The sequence below is a fragment of the Chenopodium quinoa genome, unplaced genomic scaffold (assembly GCF_001683475.1).
Source record: "Chenopodium quinoa cultivar QQ74 unplaced genomic scaffold, ASM168347v1, whole genome shotgun sequence".
Taxonomy (NCBI): domain Eukaryota; kingdom Viridiplantae; phylum Streptophyta; class Magnoliopsida; order Caryophyllales; family Amaranthaceae; genus Chenopodium; species Chenopodium quinoa.
In genome coordinates this window covers 5,131,896-5,148,762 of record NW_018743783.1, presented here as the reverse complement: position 1 = coordinate 5,148,762, position 16,867 = coordinate 5,131,896, and the positions used below count along the sequence as shown (strand labels likewise).

The following is a 16,867-nucleotide window of genomic DNA, read 5'->3' as shown; positions in this document are numbered from 1 at the left end:
AAGTGACCTAGGTAGGGGCACGCTTTCCAACGACCCTACAAATAGGGAGATATTTCCCCATTTTGGGGACACATTCAATCATATATTACACCCTTATTCTCTTACATCAGAGAAAGACCTGAGCTTGGAATCCGAGCATATACCCACTTAAATTTCCGTTCTCTCTATTCCGTTTCAAGTAACTGACTTGTGCGTCGGAGGCGGAGCACCACCCAACCGGTGTCTCCGTTTGTTTTGCAGGTAAGCTCACAGCGGATCAGTCTTCGTGTTGTAACTCTCCCAAGGGAAAAAAACACCCAAAACAGGTCTGATTGCTATTCGGGCTCGTGCTGAGGTAGAGTCGACTCAGTTTAGCACTAAAGGCGTTCGCCGATCGACTATGGCAGAAGCTTTCAAGGATGATGCGACCACCCAAGAGCAGCGGGTGCGCATCTTTGTGATTATCTTGCTGTCAGGGATGTTTTTTGCAAGACTAAGCCTAATGAGTTCGTTCCTCCCCGGATGTCCATCAGCTATCTAGGGATGTACGGGCCTATTGAGGAGATGATCCCTCCGGCTCCTGAGGATCAGCGCTTAGTAGAGCAATCCATCCCTCGTCACCAGACGCGGGTGAGTTATTTACTTGATATTTGTTTATATTCGTCTTGTATTTTTACTGACTTTGTTTTTTGACAGTTCTTGCGCAAGGTGGTGTCGGCGATGGCGAGATGCATTAACGCCTTTCGGAGCCAGCTAGTGAGGATGAGGAATGTAGCTTCCTGCCGTCGTGACGACGCTGCTCAGGAGGTACCCTCTTCATCTTTCAATTGTTTATTTTTCTATTTTCCTTGCGTCTAACTTTATTTACTTTTGCAAGGACAGCATATCCCTTCGCGTACTTGAACGAGACCCGAGGCTTGGAGAGAGTCGGCCAGGTCTGGCACGAGGCGTCGCTGCACTGCTTCTGGTGGCCAAGGTGGCCGATCTGATGCTGCACGGACCGAGGCAGTGGAGGGCTTAGGTTCTTCATCTAAGGGTGCACGGACTGTGCCGATGGGCCAAGGAGAGGCAACATCGGCTCCGGTAGGTGGTGGGACGTACAAGGTTTGCTCGTCGTCACTGTAGCCTCCGCAGCCTCATCCTTTGCTGATTCATCACCAGGGCGACCCTGGGTGGACTGGTACTGAGTTGAGGTTTCTGACTCCTGGCGAGACCAGAGCTGCCGAGGAGCATACTCCTCTATCTGCGCTGTTCTTTGATATGATGAACATCCCTCGTCATTTGTTTCCTCCAGCACTATAGTTGTACCTATGCTGTTTTATTTTGACTTTTTAATGTCTTTGCCAACTTACTCATTTATTAGACATATTTGTATACACAAACTATTATCTATTATGACTATTCTATATTTTTGCATTTTATTTTTCATTTTTATGTGCATATGTGTGTGTGCAAAAAATTTATGATTAATTTTGAGCAAAAATTTTTGGATTTTAACACCTTACAAAAGGCTGAAAATGTTTTTTAACACCCCCCAAAAAAAAACTTTTATTTTAACACCTCCCAAAAATATAAAAGTTGGAAGTTAACACCAAAATCCATCTTCCGTTAACAGAACTGTTAGTGGGGCCCACCCCAACGGATATATTTTTAAAAGATCTGTATATAAGAACCATTCTTCCACGATTCTTGCACGATATATAAGAACCATTCTTGCACGATTCTCCCCCAATGAACGAAATCGTTGTTCTTATTGAATAGCAGCAGCGCATTGCATTGTTGCACGATACTTGAAACAATTCTTTCACGATTCTTCCACGATTTTTGAGAAGAGGAACAGATTGAAGCTGCTGAAACAGGTGAGTGCGGTCAATTGTTCGGTTGTTTGGTAATTATGGTTTAAATTCTCTTCAATTATTATTTGCAATTGTTTCGTACTCAGATTAATGGTTGGATTATGTTATGTACGCATCTAAATGCCCAATTGCGAAATTAGGGTTCGTCAGAAATTGAATTTGGGGCTTTTCGTATTATGAAATTAAAAATGAATTTTGTTGCTGTCAATGTTAATTCGTCAGTGTACAAATCTGTAAATGTGACTGTCGATCTAAAATTGATGCAGATTATGTCGTTTGTTAGCTCTTCCCCTCCTGAGGCCAGAAAATGTAAGTGTGGTGTGCCAATGGCCAAGCTCACTAGCTGGACAAGGGAGAATCCAGGCAGGAAGTTCATATCATGTAAGTTTTATGACCCAATAACAGAAACAAGGGGTTGCAAAGCTTTCGAATGGGTTGATCAACCTGATGGAACAGATTGGCAAACAGGGGTTATCAACAACCTGTTGTTGGATAAGAAGCTGCTAAAGGGTGAAGTTAATGAATTGAAAAGGGAAGTTGATGAAATCAGTGGCCAAAGGAGGTGCCTACTTAATGAAGTTGATAATTTGAAGATGAGATGCAAGGCCTTGAACGCTGACAGGAAGAGAATGAACAGGGAGTGCAATGAAGGGAAGGTGTCTTCAATCAGCTGTTTTGGTTGGGTGGGCATGGCCATTTGTATAGGTTTGTCAATGGGTGTAATTTTCCTAATGGCTAGGGGTGTGTAATAGTAAGCTGTATTAAGTAGTTATAATTTCTTGTAATGACTTGAAGTGTTATAAATATGTCTTTTAATCAACCTATTTATGCCTTGTCTAAGTTCCTATTTATGCCTTGTCTTTTAATCAACCTATTTAAACATGTGAAACATTAAAACATGGGAAATATGTGAAACACTAAGATAGTTCAAGTACAGGTTGACAAAAGAACCTTACTTCAACATGTTTCAATGGCAATCAAAGCCATGCAACCATTACAATTCAATATCTAATTGTTCAAATTTGTTAAGGGAAGCCACTAAAAAACTAGCAAGTTACATAACCAGTCATGAGTACATAATAAAAGTTTGAAATTGTTCAACAGACATAATGTTTGATATCCAGCATGAGTACATCACTGAGTAAGGTTGTTGAGGGATTGCAGCCTGGCCCTTGTTACAACACCTGTGGCTGTTGTAGGCTGACTTGAGGAAGACCTTGTCTTTCTTTTTGGTTGGCTTGAGGCAGGCTGACTTGAGGAAGGCTGAGCTGAGGATGGCTGACTAGAGGATGGCTGAGCTGAGGAATGCTTAGCTGAGGAAGACTGTGGCTGTGGGCGCTTGCTGAATGGCAGACAACCTTCTTGCTCTTGAGGAAACTTTTTGTTTCCTATGCTGTTTGGTCCAGCCCCAATTGCACTCTATGACATGCATATAAAAATAAAAAGTCAATGGAAAAGACACATACATATATAAAACAAAGGGGGAGTTGGTGTAATGCTTGTGTTACCTTTTTAGCAGCCCTAATCTCTTTCTTCTTCCTCTCCTCCACCATCCAAGGAGTGTTCAGTGGGGGTCTGCCTGCTGACTTTATCAGCTCTGTAGCTGGTGCAGCAGGTACTTTGCAAGTCTTGGCATAATGCCTATATCCCCCACAGTTGCTGCATTGCTTCTTCCTCTTGGTACTTGCCTGACCACCTGAAGAAGAACATTCTCCTGGCTCAAGCTTCCTTTTTTTGCTCTTTGGTCTCCCAGGTTGCACCTTAACAGAAGGGGGTAGTGGTTCCCTCATTCTGACTCTCTCCCAGTGCTTTGGGCCAGGCATTGGTTGGACAGCTGGTTCATAAGCAGACCTGTATGTGTCCATGGTATAGTATGGGTCAACAACAGCCTCTATGTCACCCCTCATATCCAATATGCAGGCATAAGCATGAACACATGGAATGCCAGTGAGTTCCCAATGGTAACATGTGCAGGTCTCCTTGTCCAAATCAACCAACACCTGGTCATCCTTCAGCTGCACCTCAAATGTATTCCCTCTGGATGGCTGCACCACACAGGACCTAGCCACAAAGTCTGAACTTGAATAACCAGATCCTTCACATCCATCATCCTTTTCTTCATCAAACCTCAACACTTTAGCATTAGCTGAGGCTTTCCTAGGTGGACTCTCCTCCCTTTGTTCAGTTTCTGTCTTCTTAAACCTAGGGCTCCTCCTAATAGTCGATGTATTTGAACTTTCTACCTTCTTATCCTTTTTTTTTGTCTTTGCAGGATTGGGTTGGGCCTCTTGTATGGGCTGACTAGGAGCTTCTGTTGTTACAAAAACCTCAACATACCCCTCTTCATTTACTGTCTCCAAAAGGCCCTTAACCTCTTCACTGTTAACTAGTTCCCTTTTCCCAGTGTTAAAGGTTTTCCCCTTCTGCCTATACCAACAGCTGTAATGCATAGGCACATCCATATCACCATTAACAAAACCATGAATTGCAGCTGTTCTAATCAAATGCACATCCAACTTAGATACTTGAACCTTCCTCTTCCAGTAACACCAACCACCACACCAACACAGCAGCTGCCTGTTTTTGGTTACTCTTTTAGGGACAAAAGCACCTCCCACTCTAAGGCAGATGTCAACCAAACTATCCTTGTCACCCATTATCTACCCACCAGTGAAAAACATATAAAACATATTAAAAGCCATGTAACTATACATGCACAATACGAATAAACAAATCCATCACAGCCACACAAACAAACACATAAAAAAATTGAAAATAAACATATACAAGCCAATGTAGGTGCTCAGTAACATAAATTAATCAACAAACCACACTTGCTAGTTTAATTAACAATAAACCACCTTAATTAATCTCTACTTTCAATTACGAAATCCAATTAACCTAAGTCGCATAGTCAGTTACAGAAATTGATTTATCAAGGCTTTCCTACTGTGGTCCCAAAATTTACCCTAATTACCCAATTATTGCAAGGTTTACAGCAATGAAGCACCAGTAATTGACGAAATTGCTATCAAAGGAGAGCAATTTTACCTTATTTTCTGTGAATTTCAAGCGGCTTTCGCACTTTTGTAGTTGAAGAAGATGATGAAGAAACCCTCCTGAGCTTATCTTCTCCAACGTTGACACCACCCTACACTCCACTTCTCAGCCAAGATCTCCTTTGGTTCAAAAGCGAAATCAATGAAGGTTCAGAAAGAATTCAATGCAGAAGGTTGCTGCGAATTCAATGAAGAAAGAAGTTTCGTGTTTTGCTGGGTGAAAATTGAAGTTCAAGCCAATTTGTGGGACCCACGTTAAATTTCCGTGACGGAAATCGTTAACTGGTGTTAACTTCCAACTTTTATATTTTTGGGAGGTGTTAAAATAAAAGTTTTTTTTTGGGGGGTGTTAAAAAACATTTTCAGCCTTTTGTAAGGTGTTAAAATCCAAAATATCCTTTTTATTACTAATGGAGGGTATCCGACTTTCTCCTCCAAAAAAGAAAAAATAAAAAATAAATCGGACTTAAAACAAACCTAAATTTAATTAAGCTTGTATAAATCCAAAAAGGAAAAGAAAATATATTAAATTAATATATGTGGGTGTAGGGAATAATTTCAAGCATTAACCCCTAGCTTGAACCCTACTGTGATCATACACTAAAGTACGGTGGCGTTCAAAAGGGAAAGTAGATAGAGAAAAAGAGTCGCCAACAAGTTTTAGGAACTTGTAAACAATTCACAGGGTGAAGGTTACACCCCTTAACGATCCAAGAGATCGTCAACTCCATAAGGACTTGAACCAAATAAGGGTTCGGGGACGAAGGTACAAATCCTACCTAAAAGAGATTGAACCGGCCCTAATAATAGGCCTCTACTTTATTCTGATCGTATTCATGTGCGCTTTCTGACTAACATACAATCAATAGGATTAACCCTAAACTTGTTTATCTATGTTGGTTGAATATTAATGCACAAACAAATCTATTATTGGCGATCACTTGAATTATAACCATATTAACCCTAAACAACATTATTAATTATCTTATATAAGCGTGATTACAAGTACTAATTCCCTTTAAACATGCATAAAAGGCGTGATCAAGCAAATACAATATATAATCAAGCAACATAATAATAATCAAAATAATAAAATTATAATCACAACAAATCATAATTAAAAATAATCATAACAATAATTATAACAATTATAATCATAAATCATAAAAAATAATCATAATAATGTTAAATCATAATAATAGCAAGATCCTAGGCATGATACTGACAAGATCAATAACAAACCCTAGCATGTCACTAAGCATATAAAAATCAAATCTTTAACCCTAACATAATACTAACAATCATAAATATTAGGAAGAACATAGGAAGCATCATACTTTTAATCATACTTGATATTAAAGTTACCCTGTCCTAGACATGATACTAGGAATTAAACTAACAATATAAGCATGATTTCTATATCATAACATCAATAAAAACCATTAAAGTACTTACTTTGATGCCTCGCACCTCTTTCTAATAACAAAATACACACGTTAGTAACTTCAAGGAAAATAATAAACAAACAATTAAATTAAATATTGGAAATAGAGATTTGGGACCAAACCCTCTGAAATTAAACCTTTCACGTCTAGGGCGAAGGCAACTTCGAATATGGCTAGGTGTTTCTTGATCTAATGAATGCGGAATTTTTATATTTGAGAGACGCTAGTTTAGAAAAGAGAGAGAGAGAAAGAGAGAGAGTAATCAAAGAATCTTGATGAGAGTTGGTGAATTAAAACGGAGTTTTTAGCACGTTATTTAAAAAGAAAATCATCCAAAAAGATAAAATATCAGAACAGGGTCTGGCGCACAAAAAACTGAATCAGCGCCAACGCTGGCTATTGGCGCCAGGCGCCAATGCTGGCGCCAGGCAACAAGCATAGCGCCAAGCGCTACAGCTGGCGTTTGGCGTTGATTCAGAAAATCACGCATTTTCTTAATATCAGATAAAAATAGCCGTACAGGAGGATAAAATCGTATTTCCCTCAAAAATGCTCTTTGATTTTAATTAAAACTCCAAAAAGTCAACAAAAGTCAATTTATCAATGCTAATTGAATTAGGAATGAAAAGAACCTTATAGAAGAATCTAGAAGACTAAAACCATTCCTAATTGAATTAGGAATGATAAATCTATATTAGGCCCTCCCCTAGATCATTGGGCCGCATATAAGGCTCAAACCGGGCCCAGTTTAGTAAATTGGCCATAACTTTCTCAATATTCATCGGAATTGGGCTTATAATATATCGTTGGAAATCTCTTGCCAAGCTCCATCAAACTACACTACTATTGGACCCATATCATGGACTACCCAAACTGGATTGGCTGTTTTCTTCAAATAAGTTTTCAAAAATAGAGAGAAGAGAAAAGAAATTAAAACTATCCGCACCACTAGACTTTCCACACTTTCACTTCATTCGATTATGATTCGACGCCAAAGGTACTCATCACTGTGTTTGGTTTTGGGGAGACACAAATGGGTGTCTATAGAAGCCCCCACTTTGACTGAGTTTGGAGAAATGCAAGTTTTGAAAACAAAAGTCAAAGTATCGATAGGGACGGAGAATGATTTAAAACGTTCTGCGATTCTAATTCACTCTTGTAACGCCGATACCTGCAAACTAGCGTTAGTTAAACAGATAAAAGAGTTAAGAAACTCGTATCTTGCACCGTCGAGCACACGTCTCTGAAGGTAACCGACTTGTTGTTGCTTTGCTGTTGTTTTGATGACCTCCTGCCCAGAGAATGCCATCCTGCTTGAAAACTGCTACGCTTGTAACTGCTTCCAATATAGAAGACTGCTTCGCCTGAAACGATCCTCTCCCGCTTTGATAATATTCCACGTCCAAGGGAATACTATCGAAGATAGTTTTGCTTGAAACAATCCTCTTCCGCATTGATAATATTCCACGTCCAAGGGAATACCATCGAAGATTAATTCGCTTGAAACAATCCTCTTCCGCATTGATAATATTCCACGTCCAAGGGAATACTATCGAAGAGTGCTTCGCTTGAAACAATCTTCTTCCCCTTTATGACCATCTTCCACGTCTAAGGGAACATGGTCGAAGACAACTTCTCTTCAAATTACCTTCAGTTGTTTGTGACAACTCTCCACAATCTAGGGAATGCCGTCGAAGATATCCTCGCTTGAAGCCATCCTCATTTGTTGCGATAATTTTCCAAAGAAATTACCGAAGATCTCCGCATGTCGATTCTTAAAAGCTCGCTTGAACTTTGCTCCCGCTATGCCTGTACGTCGGCGCTTTTGTTGCTTTGAACCTGTACGTCGGTGCCTTTTGCGAATGAACCACTATGTCGGTGCCTTTTGTTAATGAGCCAATGCTTAGGCGCTTTCAGCTAAGTGAGACGATCTTTAATCAGGTCGATCACTTTGTGCAATCAAGCCGATTACTAAAAATCGTGTCAAATTGCTTAGAGGGGCTAACTGGCATACCAAGGAGCCCAAAATATATTGCAAAAAGATAGAATAACTCCACTGAGTGGCTGAGTGTCTTGACACCTCTAAAAAAGCATCAGCGCCACACAACAGGCCTTAGCGCCAGACACTGGGATTGGCGCCAGGCGCCAAGCCTAATTGTTGATGCCAAAGCCTAGAGCTTGACGCCAGAACGGGGTATTCCTTAAATACACCTTTCTTATTCATTTTTGTTGTTTTGCTCGTCGTGTTTGCTCGAAAATTCGCAGAATTTCATTTGCTTCGTTTTTGCTCGTTTGTGAAACAAATTCACTCAAATTTTTTGCAAATCAAAGCTCTTTTCATCCATTTTCCTGATCTATGTAAGTTTTCTTCGAACTCACACCGATTTTATGAATTTTGCACATGTTTATATTCGAATTTCATGAAATTTCAAAACTTAGAATGCTTAATTCTCTTTATTTATCAAATTTTATGCCATGCAATTGCTTGATTATGTTTATATATTGCCTTGGGAGTAATTTGAGACTTGTTTGACTTAATTTGGTGAACAAATGAGTGAATTGCCATTGTTGGACCTCTTGAGGTCGAGAATGCAATGTGACTTGTTATTGGTGTTTTTGCTAGCAATTCTTGTCCAATTTGTCACAATAATTACTATAGTATTGCAAGAAATTGTTTGATTGCTTGAAAAATGCCGTATATGCTCAATTTGAATTTGTGCTCTGTTTTAGTACTACGTACTCTGTTTTTTGCAAACATAGTATCATGCGGCTAGGCGAACCTTAGATACTATAGAACCTTAATTTATGATAACTCTGCACAATGTAGCATGGCTAGACAGCGAGGCTCTGGTTCACGGTCCCAAGACACTCGACGGGAGCATGAGCCTGTGGAGGACGACGTCGCGCCGTCCACTTCGATTGGTCGACTCCCCAAGTGGGACGAGCGGACCTTGTTCTTTTCCTCCGTCCACCATATTTATGAGAGGGTGAGACGGGGCATGACTGTTGGGAGGACGCGCTGTCACGGTTCCGGCTGTGATGGCTTGGGCGATTTGTACAAGATGTACATCGCCAGGGATGTCGAGACGAGGCTCCTATGGGAGTCCTGCAGTCTCACTGTGTTGTTAGAGACCTCTGAGGCGATGGTTGCCTCCAGCGGGGGTCACCATGTAGTGCGTGCTCTGGTGGACTTCTTCTGGGACACCACCAACACTTTCCACTTTCCCTGGGGTGAGATGATGGTCACTCCTACCGACTTCAGTCTCATCACATGACTGGAGTTCAGCTCTGTGCCACTGCCGTTCGACAGTGGGATCGACGTCTTTTCTCCCGAGGTCGAGGAGCTGTTGGGGCCGATTACCATTCGGGCACGAGCTGAGGTCGAGTCGTCTTAGTTCAGCGCTAGGGGGATTCGCCGCTCGACTCTGGCAGCGGCTTTCGATGATGGTGCAACCACCCGAGAGCAGCGTGTGCGCATCTTTGCGCTTATTTTGTTGTCAGGGACGTTCTCCCCTGACAAGGGTAGTAGGGCGTTTATTCACTACCTTCCTGCTAACCGCGATCTACACCGGATCGGGACTTATGACTGGGCCAGCTTGGCCTATGCTGACTTCATTCGTGCGCTGAAAGACTTGTGTCGACACCGGTCCTTTGGGACGAATGTTTCTCTATCCAGTTTTTGGAGGTTCGTAGAGGTAAACATTATTCCCTATAAAGTTTAGCTCTACATTTTAGCTAGCTCTTGCTGATAATTTTAACTCCTTGTAAATCTGGTTCTACGAGTACTTCCCTTCTGCTGCGCTGGCGAGACCGTCGCTGCGCAGGTTTCCAGTGAGTGCTTCTTGGGGCAGCCGTCGTGTGGGGATGTCCACTACATATGTCCGAGACTGGATCATCGCGGTATGATTCTTTTCTTATTTGCCATTTTGTGATGCTTTAGGTAGACTCTCGCCTGATAGATGTTCTTTGTAGGAGCCTGAGGTGGTGTACCGGCCGTGGGTCGGCCTGGTAGTCCCTGGGTTAGCTGTATAGTATTCTGCTGAGCGTCGCTATTTCCTGGGGACTTATGGAGCGATCGCATACCTGGGAGAGAGGGTTGCTAGACAGCATTCCTTCGATACTTTTGTCGTTCCTGCTCCTCCACCACGTCACATGTTTGACACCGCGAGGTTGTTGAGCATGTCAAAGGGAGCTGGTACCCCTTGGCGGTCTTGCACGATCCCCGGGCGATGATATGCGGAGGAGCTATTGCCGTTGTTAGCTCTAGTTCCTGTACCGGGTGAGGATGTGGCGGTACGATTTTTCAGCTTTTATCTTTCGTTAAGTAGCCCCCAAGTAATGCTTTACTGACTTTGTTTTGCTTTATCAGGATGATGCTGCTGAGTTTGTGCCACCCTCGTATGTCTATCCATTACCAGGGGACATACGGGCCGATTTAAAAAATGATTCCTCCAGCTCCTAAGGACGAGCGCTTCGTAGAGTGGTCGATTCCTCGCCACCAGACTCGGGTAAGCTTATTTATTTGCAATTTTTGTCGATATATATTATGCACGTTTACTGACTTATTTCTTTGACAGCTCTCGCGCGAGGTGGTTTCGGCGATGGCACGATGTATAGATGCCTTCCGGAGCCAGCTTGTCCGGATGAGGAATGTGGCTACCTGCCATCGGGACGACGTCGTTCAGGAGGTAGTCTTTCTTTCATATGTCTTTGCGCTACCGCTTCGATTTGCCTTGTTTCTAAGTTAATTCTTTTTGAAGGGTCAGCTTATTGCTTCTCATACCCGCACGAGACCTGAGGTGCGGAGGGATCCGGCGAGGTCTAGCTCGAGACGTTGCTGCACTACGTCAGGGGGTAGAGGCGGTCGCTCTGAGGCTGCCCGTGCTGATGTGGCAGAGGGCTCGGGTTCTCCTCTGAGGGTGCTCATGTTGCACCGCTAGGCCAGAGAGAGGCTACCTCGGCTCTTAGAGGTGGTGAGATGTACGAGGTTGGCTCGTCATCGCAACAGCCTCCGCAGCGTCAGCCTCAGGTTGATCTTGGGTGGAGTGGACCCGTGCTGAGTTTTCCTCCTCCCGAGGAAAATGGAGCTGGAGCCGGAGCTGGTGGAGAGGTTACTCCTTGTACGGCGCAGTTTTACGAGATTATGGGTATACGTCCCCCGGCGCCGTAGTTTGTTCCTGTGATTTTTTTTTTTGACTTTGTATAGAACTTTGCCTTTTAGTTGGACTCATTCTTTAGACATATTTTGTATATACATACTATTATTAGTTTATTTTATTTTCATGTTTATTTTCATTTTTTATTTATAATATTATGTGCATGTTTGTGTGTGCAAGAAAGTGTGACAAGTACTTTTGCGCAAAAATTTCGTCATTACTTTTATTGATGGAGGGTATCCGACTTTCTCCCCTAAAAAGAAAAATGAAAAAGGAAAAGTCAAATAAGAACTTGGGTTTATAAAAAACTTGGAAATTAACCTAAATAAAATCCAAAGAAGAATAATATAATAATATAATAGCTATATTAATTAAAAAAGAATAAAAAGATGTTTAGAAAAGATAAGGGAGCCGTAAAGTCATTAGTAAACTCGAATTAAGGTAAAAACGCGGTTTTAGAAAGCGCGTATGACGAGGTAAATTGGCGCTAGCTTGCGCCACGCGTATTGGTGTAGCGCCAGGCGCTACACTTAGCATGTGGCGCCAAGCTTTGGCGTCTGGCGCCAATCGCGACGTCTAGCCCCAAGTAGCGCTGACTCCGTATTCTACCCCGATTAAAACTGCTCCTAATTCGTGCATAAATAGCCCCCTGCCCAGCCGATTCTTTTCATAATTTCAGCAAATAAAATAATTCTTTGCCTTAGAAAAATAATATCATGTCTCTAGTCACCAAAAATTTTACCTAATACACCCATGAATGATGTCGGTCTCTTAATGCCAAAGAAAGAAAAGAATTAGATTTGTTCCACTTGGGGGGAATTTATGGTATCAAAAGGGTAGATCTTGACTTAGATTTTATTCATACTGCTCTAGAATATTGGGATGTTGATACTCATTGCTTTAGAATAGGGTATGATGAAATTAGCCCTTTGGCGAAAGAGTTTGGTGCTATTTTAGGTTTCCCTGCAATAGACCTCGTAATCCCCAGAATAGATGCATATTAATACAAGGATTTTGAACGCTTCTTCAATTTAAAATAAAGGGATTTATTAAAAATAGTAGATGGCAACATAGTTAATTTGAAAGAATTTGCTCGCCATTATTTTGATAAACCTCTCTCTGAATCTTTTCATATTTATAGAAGAAGGCTTTCTTATTTTGCATGCTTAATCAATTTTTCCTTAGTAGTGGTAAAAATAATGAGGGTCAATCAATTATAACCACCGCACTAGAACAAATTGAATCAGGGAGAAATCCAATGCCATTGATAGTGGTAAAAAGACAATACGGCTTGCTTCAGAATATTCCTTTCGAAGATCTTCGTCCTCCCTACGAGTTCCCTTTCTCACAGGAAGTAGACAGGTTTGATGCTTATTGGAGTGCTAGACCTTTATGGAAAGTAATTACCCAAAAGGTTCCTCCTTCCTTGCCCAATGATGTGAAGAAGTGGTTGTTGAAGAAACCTTCAAGTGATTTGAAGAAAAATCAGGGTAAAACTGATGTGAAGAGTCGTCTAGGCGACTGGGTGATTCCTGTCAAGGAACGCTTAGGTGAAAGAGTTGAATTCAAAACACCTGCAATGCGTAGGAAGAAAAGTACTACAAAAGATAAAGGAAAAAGGAAAGCTAACACCACAGAGAAAAAAGCTTGGGTAGAAAAGAAACATGGAGTCCTAGCTGAAGGGGAAGCTATCTACTCTTAGATTGAATGTAGGTCCTCTAAAGGATGCCTACTAGCTAAGGTTATGGACGAGGAGGAGGAAGCAGACAAAAATTGGAAAAGGGCTAGGAAAGAAAAGAAAGATTAGGAGCATTGCCTAATTTCAAATTATTAGACTTAGTTTATATTTTTTATTTAAAGTTAATTTATTCAGCTTTATTAAAATTCCATCAATAATGTAATTTTATTTTATTAATGAAATTTCAGCTTTTAATTAATTATTTACTTTAAATTTATTTAAAGCAATGAAAACCGAAAAAATTAATTTTCCAGAAATTCTTCGAGTACGGAAGTCGAAATTTTTTCGAAAAACACCGAAATATGCCCAGAATTTAGCTGTGAATTGGCGCCGCTTATCTGCGACTGGCGACGGCCACAGCAGTCTGGCGTCAGGCGCCAGTGCCGTCGGCTCGCGCTGATGGTCATTGGCTGGCGCCAGAGTTTTCTCTGTGACGCCGATGTTCCGTCGATCTTTTGTCGAATTTTTATTAATTCTGGGATGTGAGATTTTAAAAAATAAAGTGGCCGCACCCGTAAAGGGTTGCCTACGTATCCTTTCTTAAGGAATCAGGCCAAACGTAGCTCTCTTGAGTATCCTACTCAAGTAATTATGGGTATTACTTCTTAAGTTGGTCAAGATTTGTCATGTTCGAGAACTCATTTCCATCCATATCAGTTAGATTTGCTGCACCTCCTGACAGGATTGTTTTGACAATGTAGGGTCCAGACCAATTAGGTCTAAATTTTCCCCTTGGATCTAAAACATTTTTCCTTAATGCTTTTAACACCAAGTCTCCTACTTTGATGTTTCTTGTCTTGACCTTCTTATTAAAATGCCTAGCCATACGAGTTTGATAACACTAAGTGTGATGTAGAGCTTCTAGTCGTTTTTCATCGAGTAAAATTAGCTCTTCATATCTTGCCCTAGTCCATTCAACTTCATTGAGTTTTCTCTCTAACGCGATGCGTAGAGATGAAATTTCTAGTTCGGCAGGTTGTACATCATCCATTCCATATACTAAGGGAAATGGCGTATTTCCTGTTGATGTTCAGATTGACGTGTGGTAACACCACAAGGCGAAGTGAAGTTTGTCAGGCCAATCCTTATAATTTTCTGTCATTTTCTCGATGATGGTCTTTAAATTTTTATTAGCTGCCTCGACTGCTCCATTTGCTTGAGGTCTATAAGGGGAAGAATGATGATGTTGAATGCCATATTTTTGTAACAATTCTTCACATTCGGCTTGAAAGTGAGTTCCATTGTCACTTATCATTTCATGTGGGACTCCATATCGACAAAAAATATTTCTCTCGATAAAGAGGGCTACATGTTTTGCAGTGAGTTTAGCGTATGATTGCGCTTCAACCCACTTTGTGAAGTAATCAATTGCTACTAGTATATATTTGTGGCCTCCTGTTCTTGGGGAGTGATCTTGTCGATGATGTCAATTCCCCACGTAGAGAATGGCCATGGCGATGTGTAGGTGTAGAGCAAGGATGGAGGAACATGTTTTAAGTTGGCGTATATTTGGCACTTAGGGCATCTTTTTACATATTGATGGAAATCCCTATTCATTGTAGTCCAATAATATCCTTCTCGCATTATTTTTTGGACTAACATTTTGCCATTTATATGAGTGCCACAGATTCCTTCGTGGACTATTCTTATTGCTCTTTGTGCATCCTTTTTCCCTACACATAAGAGAGCTCGACCCTTAGGTACCCTTTTATGTAGCTCGTTGTCTATGAGTACATATTGGGAAGCCAAGAGTCTTAATGCTCGTTTTGCTCTTTTGTCAGCATGGGAGGGTATTCTCCTTTGGTGACATAATTGAGTATATCCGTGTACACGGTTCTTCTTCTTCTTCTTCTTCTTCGTCTTGGACTACTTCGTCGTCTTCTATAGCCTGGATGTATGTTGGTTTGTGCCTTTTCTCTATATTTAGAGGCATTTGCTCGATTTCCGTGGGAATCCTTACCATTGAGGCTAGTCTTGCCAAGGCATCATCAAATTGATTTTCTTCCCTAGGTAAATATGTGTATGCTACCTTATCTAATTGATCGGTAAGAGTTTCCAGATAGGTTTGGTAAGGGCTAGACTTTCGCTCCTTACTTTCCACCTTTTAGATATTTGATTGATAATCAAAGAAGAGTCTCCGAATATCCCTTACTTTTTTAATCCTAATGCCAATGTTGTTTCAAGGCCTACCACGCATGCTTCATATTCAGCAGCATTGTTGGTAACGTCGAAATCAAGCTTTATGGAGATTGGAACATGCTCTTCTTTAGGTGATACTAGTAATACTCCAATGCCACATCCCTTTTGGTTTGAGGCTGTGTCAAAGTACAAGGATCAGGTATCATCTTCAGTGGCCATTAAGTCTTCATCTGGAAATTCATTGTCTTGTATTGGCGTCGAGTCTTCTATTGGAAAGTCTGCTAGAAAGTCTGACACCACGAATCCTTTGATAGCTTTTTGTGGCATAAACCTTACATCAAACTAGGCTAGATTGACTATCCATCTCGATATGCGTCCATTGAGTGTAGATTTCTCAAATAGATACTTGAGTGGATCAAATCGGGAGACTACGAAGACGGTATGCACTAGCATGTAATGTCTTAACTTGGTTATAGCCCACACAAAGGCGAGGCACAACTTCTCGAGTGGTGTATAGCGTGCTTCGTATTCGAGCATCTTCTTGCTTAGATAGTAGATTGCGTTTTCTTTGCCTTTTACTTCTTGTGCTAGCATAACTCCCATTGTCTCTTTGGTAACTGTCAAATACAACCTAAGAGGTATTCCGGGAAGTGCTGGTGCTAATACGGGAGGATTTGCAAGATAGGCTTTGATATTTCCAAAGGCTTTTTGACACTCATCATCCCATATCACTGGTACATTCTTCTTAAGATTTGAAGATTGGTTCACATATTGTCGTCAATTTTGATATGAACCTACTTATGTATTGCAACCGACCAATAAATCCTCGAATCTGTTTCTTAGTCTTGGGAGGTGGCATAAACATGGTTGCTTTGATCTTGGTTGGGTCTATCTCTATTCCTCAAGAGCTTATGACATAACCCAAAAGCTTGCCTGAGGTAACTCCAAAAGCACACTTAGATGGATTCAACCTCATATTATATTTTCTTAGCCTTTCGAAAAATTTCCTTAAGGCTACTTGATGGCCTGGACGGTCTTTTGATTTCACAATCATGTCGTCAACATATACCTCGACTTCTTTATGCATCATGTCATGGAGTAAGGCAGTTGATGCGCGTTGGTAAGTAGCACCCGCGTTTTACAACCCAAATGGCATTACCGTGTAGCAGTAAGTGCCCCATGGTGTTATAAAAGTTGTTTTCTCCATGTCTTCTTGTGCCATGAGAATCTGGTTGTAACCTGCGTACCCATCCATGAACGAGAGGAGCGCGTGATTTGCCGTGTTATCTACCAGAATATCGATGTGTGGCAAAGGGAAGTCGTCCTTTGGACTTGCCTTATTTAGATCTCGATAGTCGACTCACATTCTTACCCTTCTGTCTTTCTTCGGAACTGGGACGACGTTGGCGACCCATTCGGGGTATTTGGATACCTTGATGAAACCTGCAGTTATTTGTTTTTAGACTTCTTCTTTTATTTTAAGAGCTACGTCGGG

The 16,867-nt window shown here is 41.2% G+C and overlaps 2 protein-coding genes across 2 annotated transcripts; one reads left to right on the top strand and one right to left on the bottom strand.

The window, feature by feature from the left end:
* Window positions 1–1,497: 1,497 nt before the first annotated feature.
* LOC110684868 lies at window positions 1,498–2,655 on the top strand. The gene is made up of 2 exons (XM_021861308.1): window positions 1,498–1,838; window positions 2,102–2,655. Exon 2 carries the CDS (start codon window positions 2,105–2,107, stop codon window positions 2,582–2,584), a length of 480 nt encoding a protein of 159 aa, XP_021717000.1. The 5' UTR covers window positions 1,498–1,838; window positions 2,102–2,104; the 3' UTR covers window positions 2,585–2,655.
* A 132-nt stretch (window positions 2,656–2,787) lies between these two features.
* LOC110684867 lies at window positions 2,788–5,253 on the bottom strand. Its single transcript, XM_021861307.1, has 2 exons — window positions 3,344–5,253; window positions 2,788–3,254 (listed from the first exon to the last, which is right to left on the bottom strand). The coding sequence occupies exons 1-2, from the start codon at window positions 4,490–4,492 to the stop codon at window positions 2,970–2,972; spliced, it is 1,434 nt and encodes a 477-aa protein (XP_021716999.1). The 5' UTR covers window positions 4,493–5,253; the 3' UTR covers window positions 2,788–2,969.
* Window positions 5,254–16,867: the final 11,614 nt, after the last annotated feature.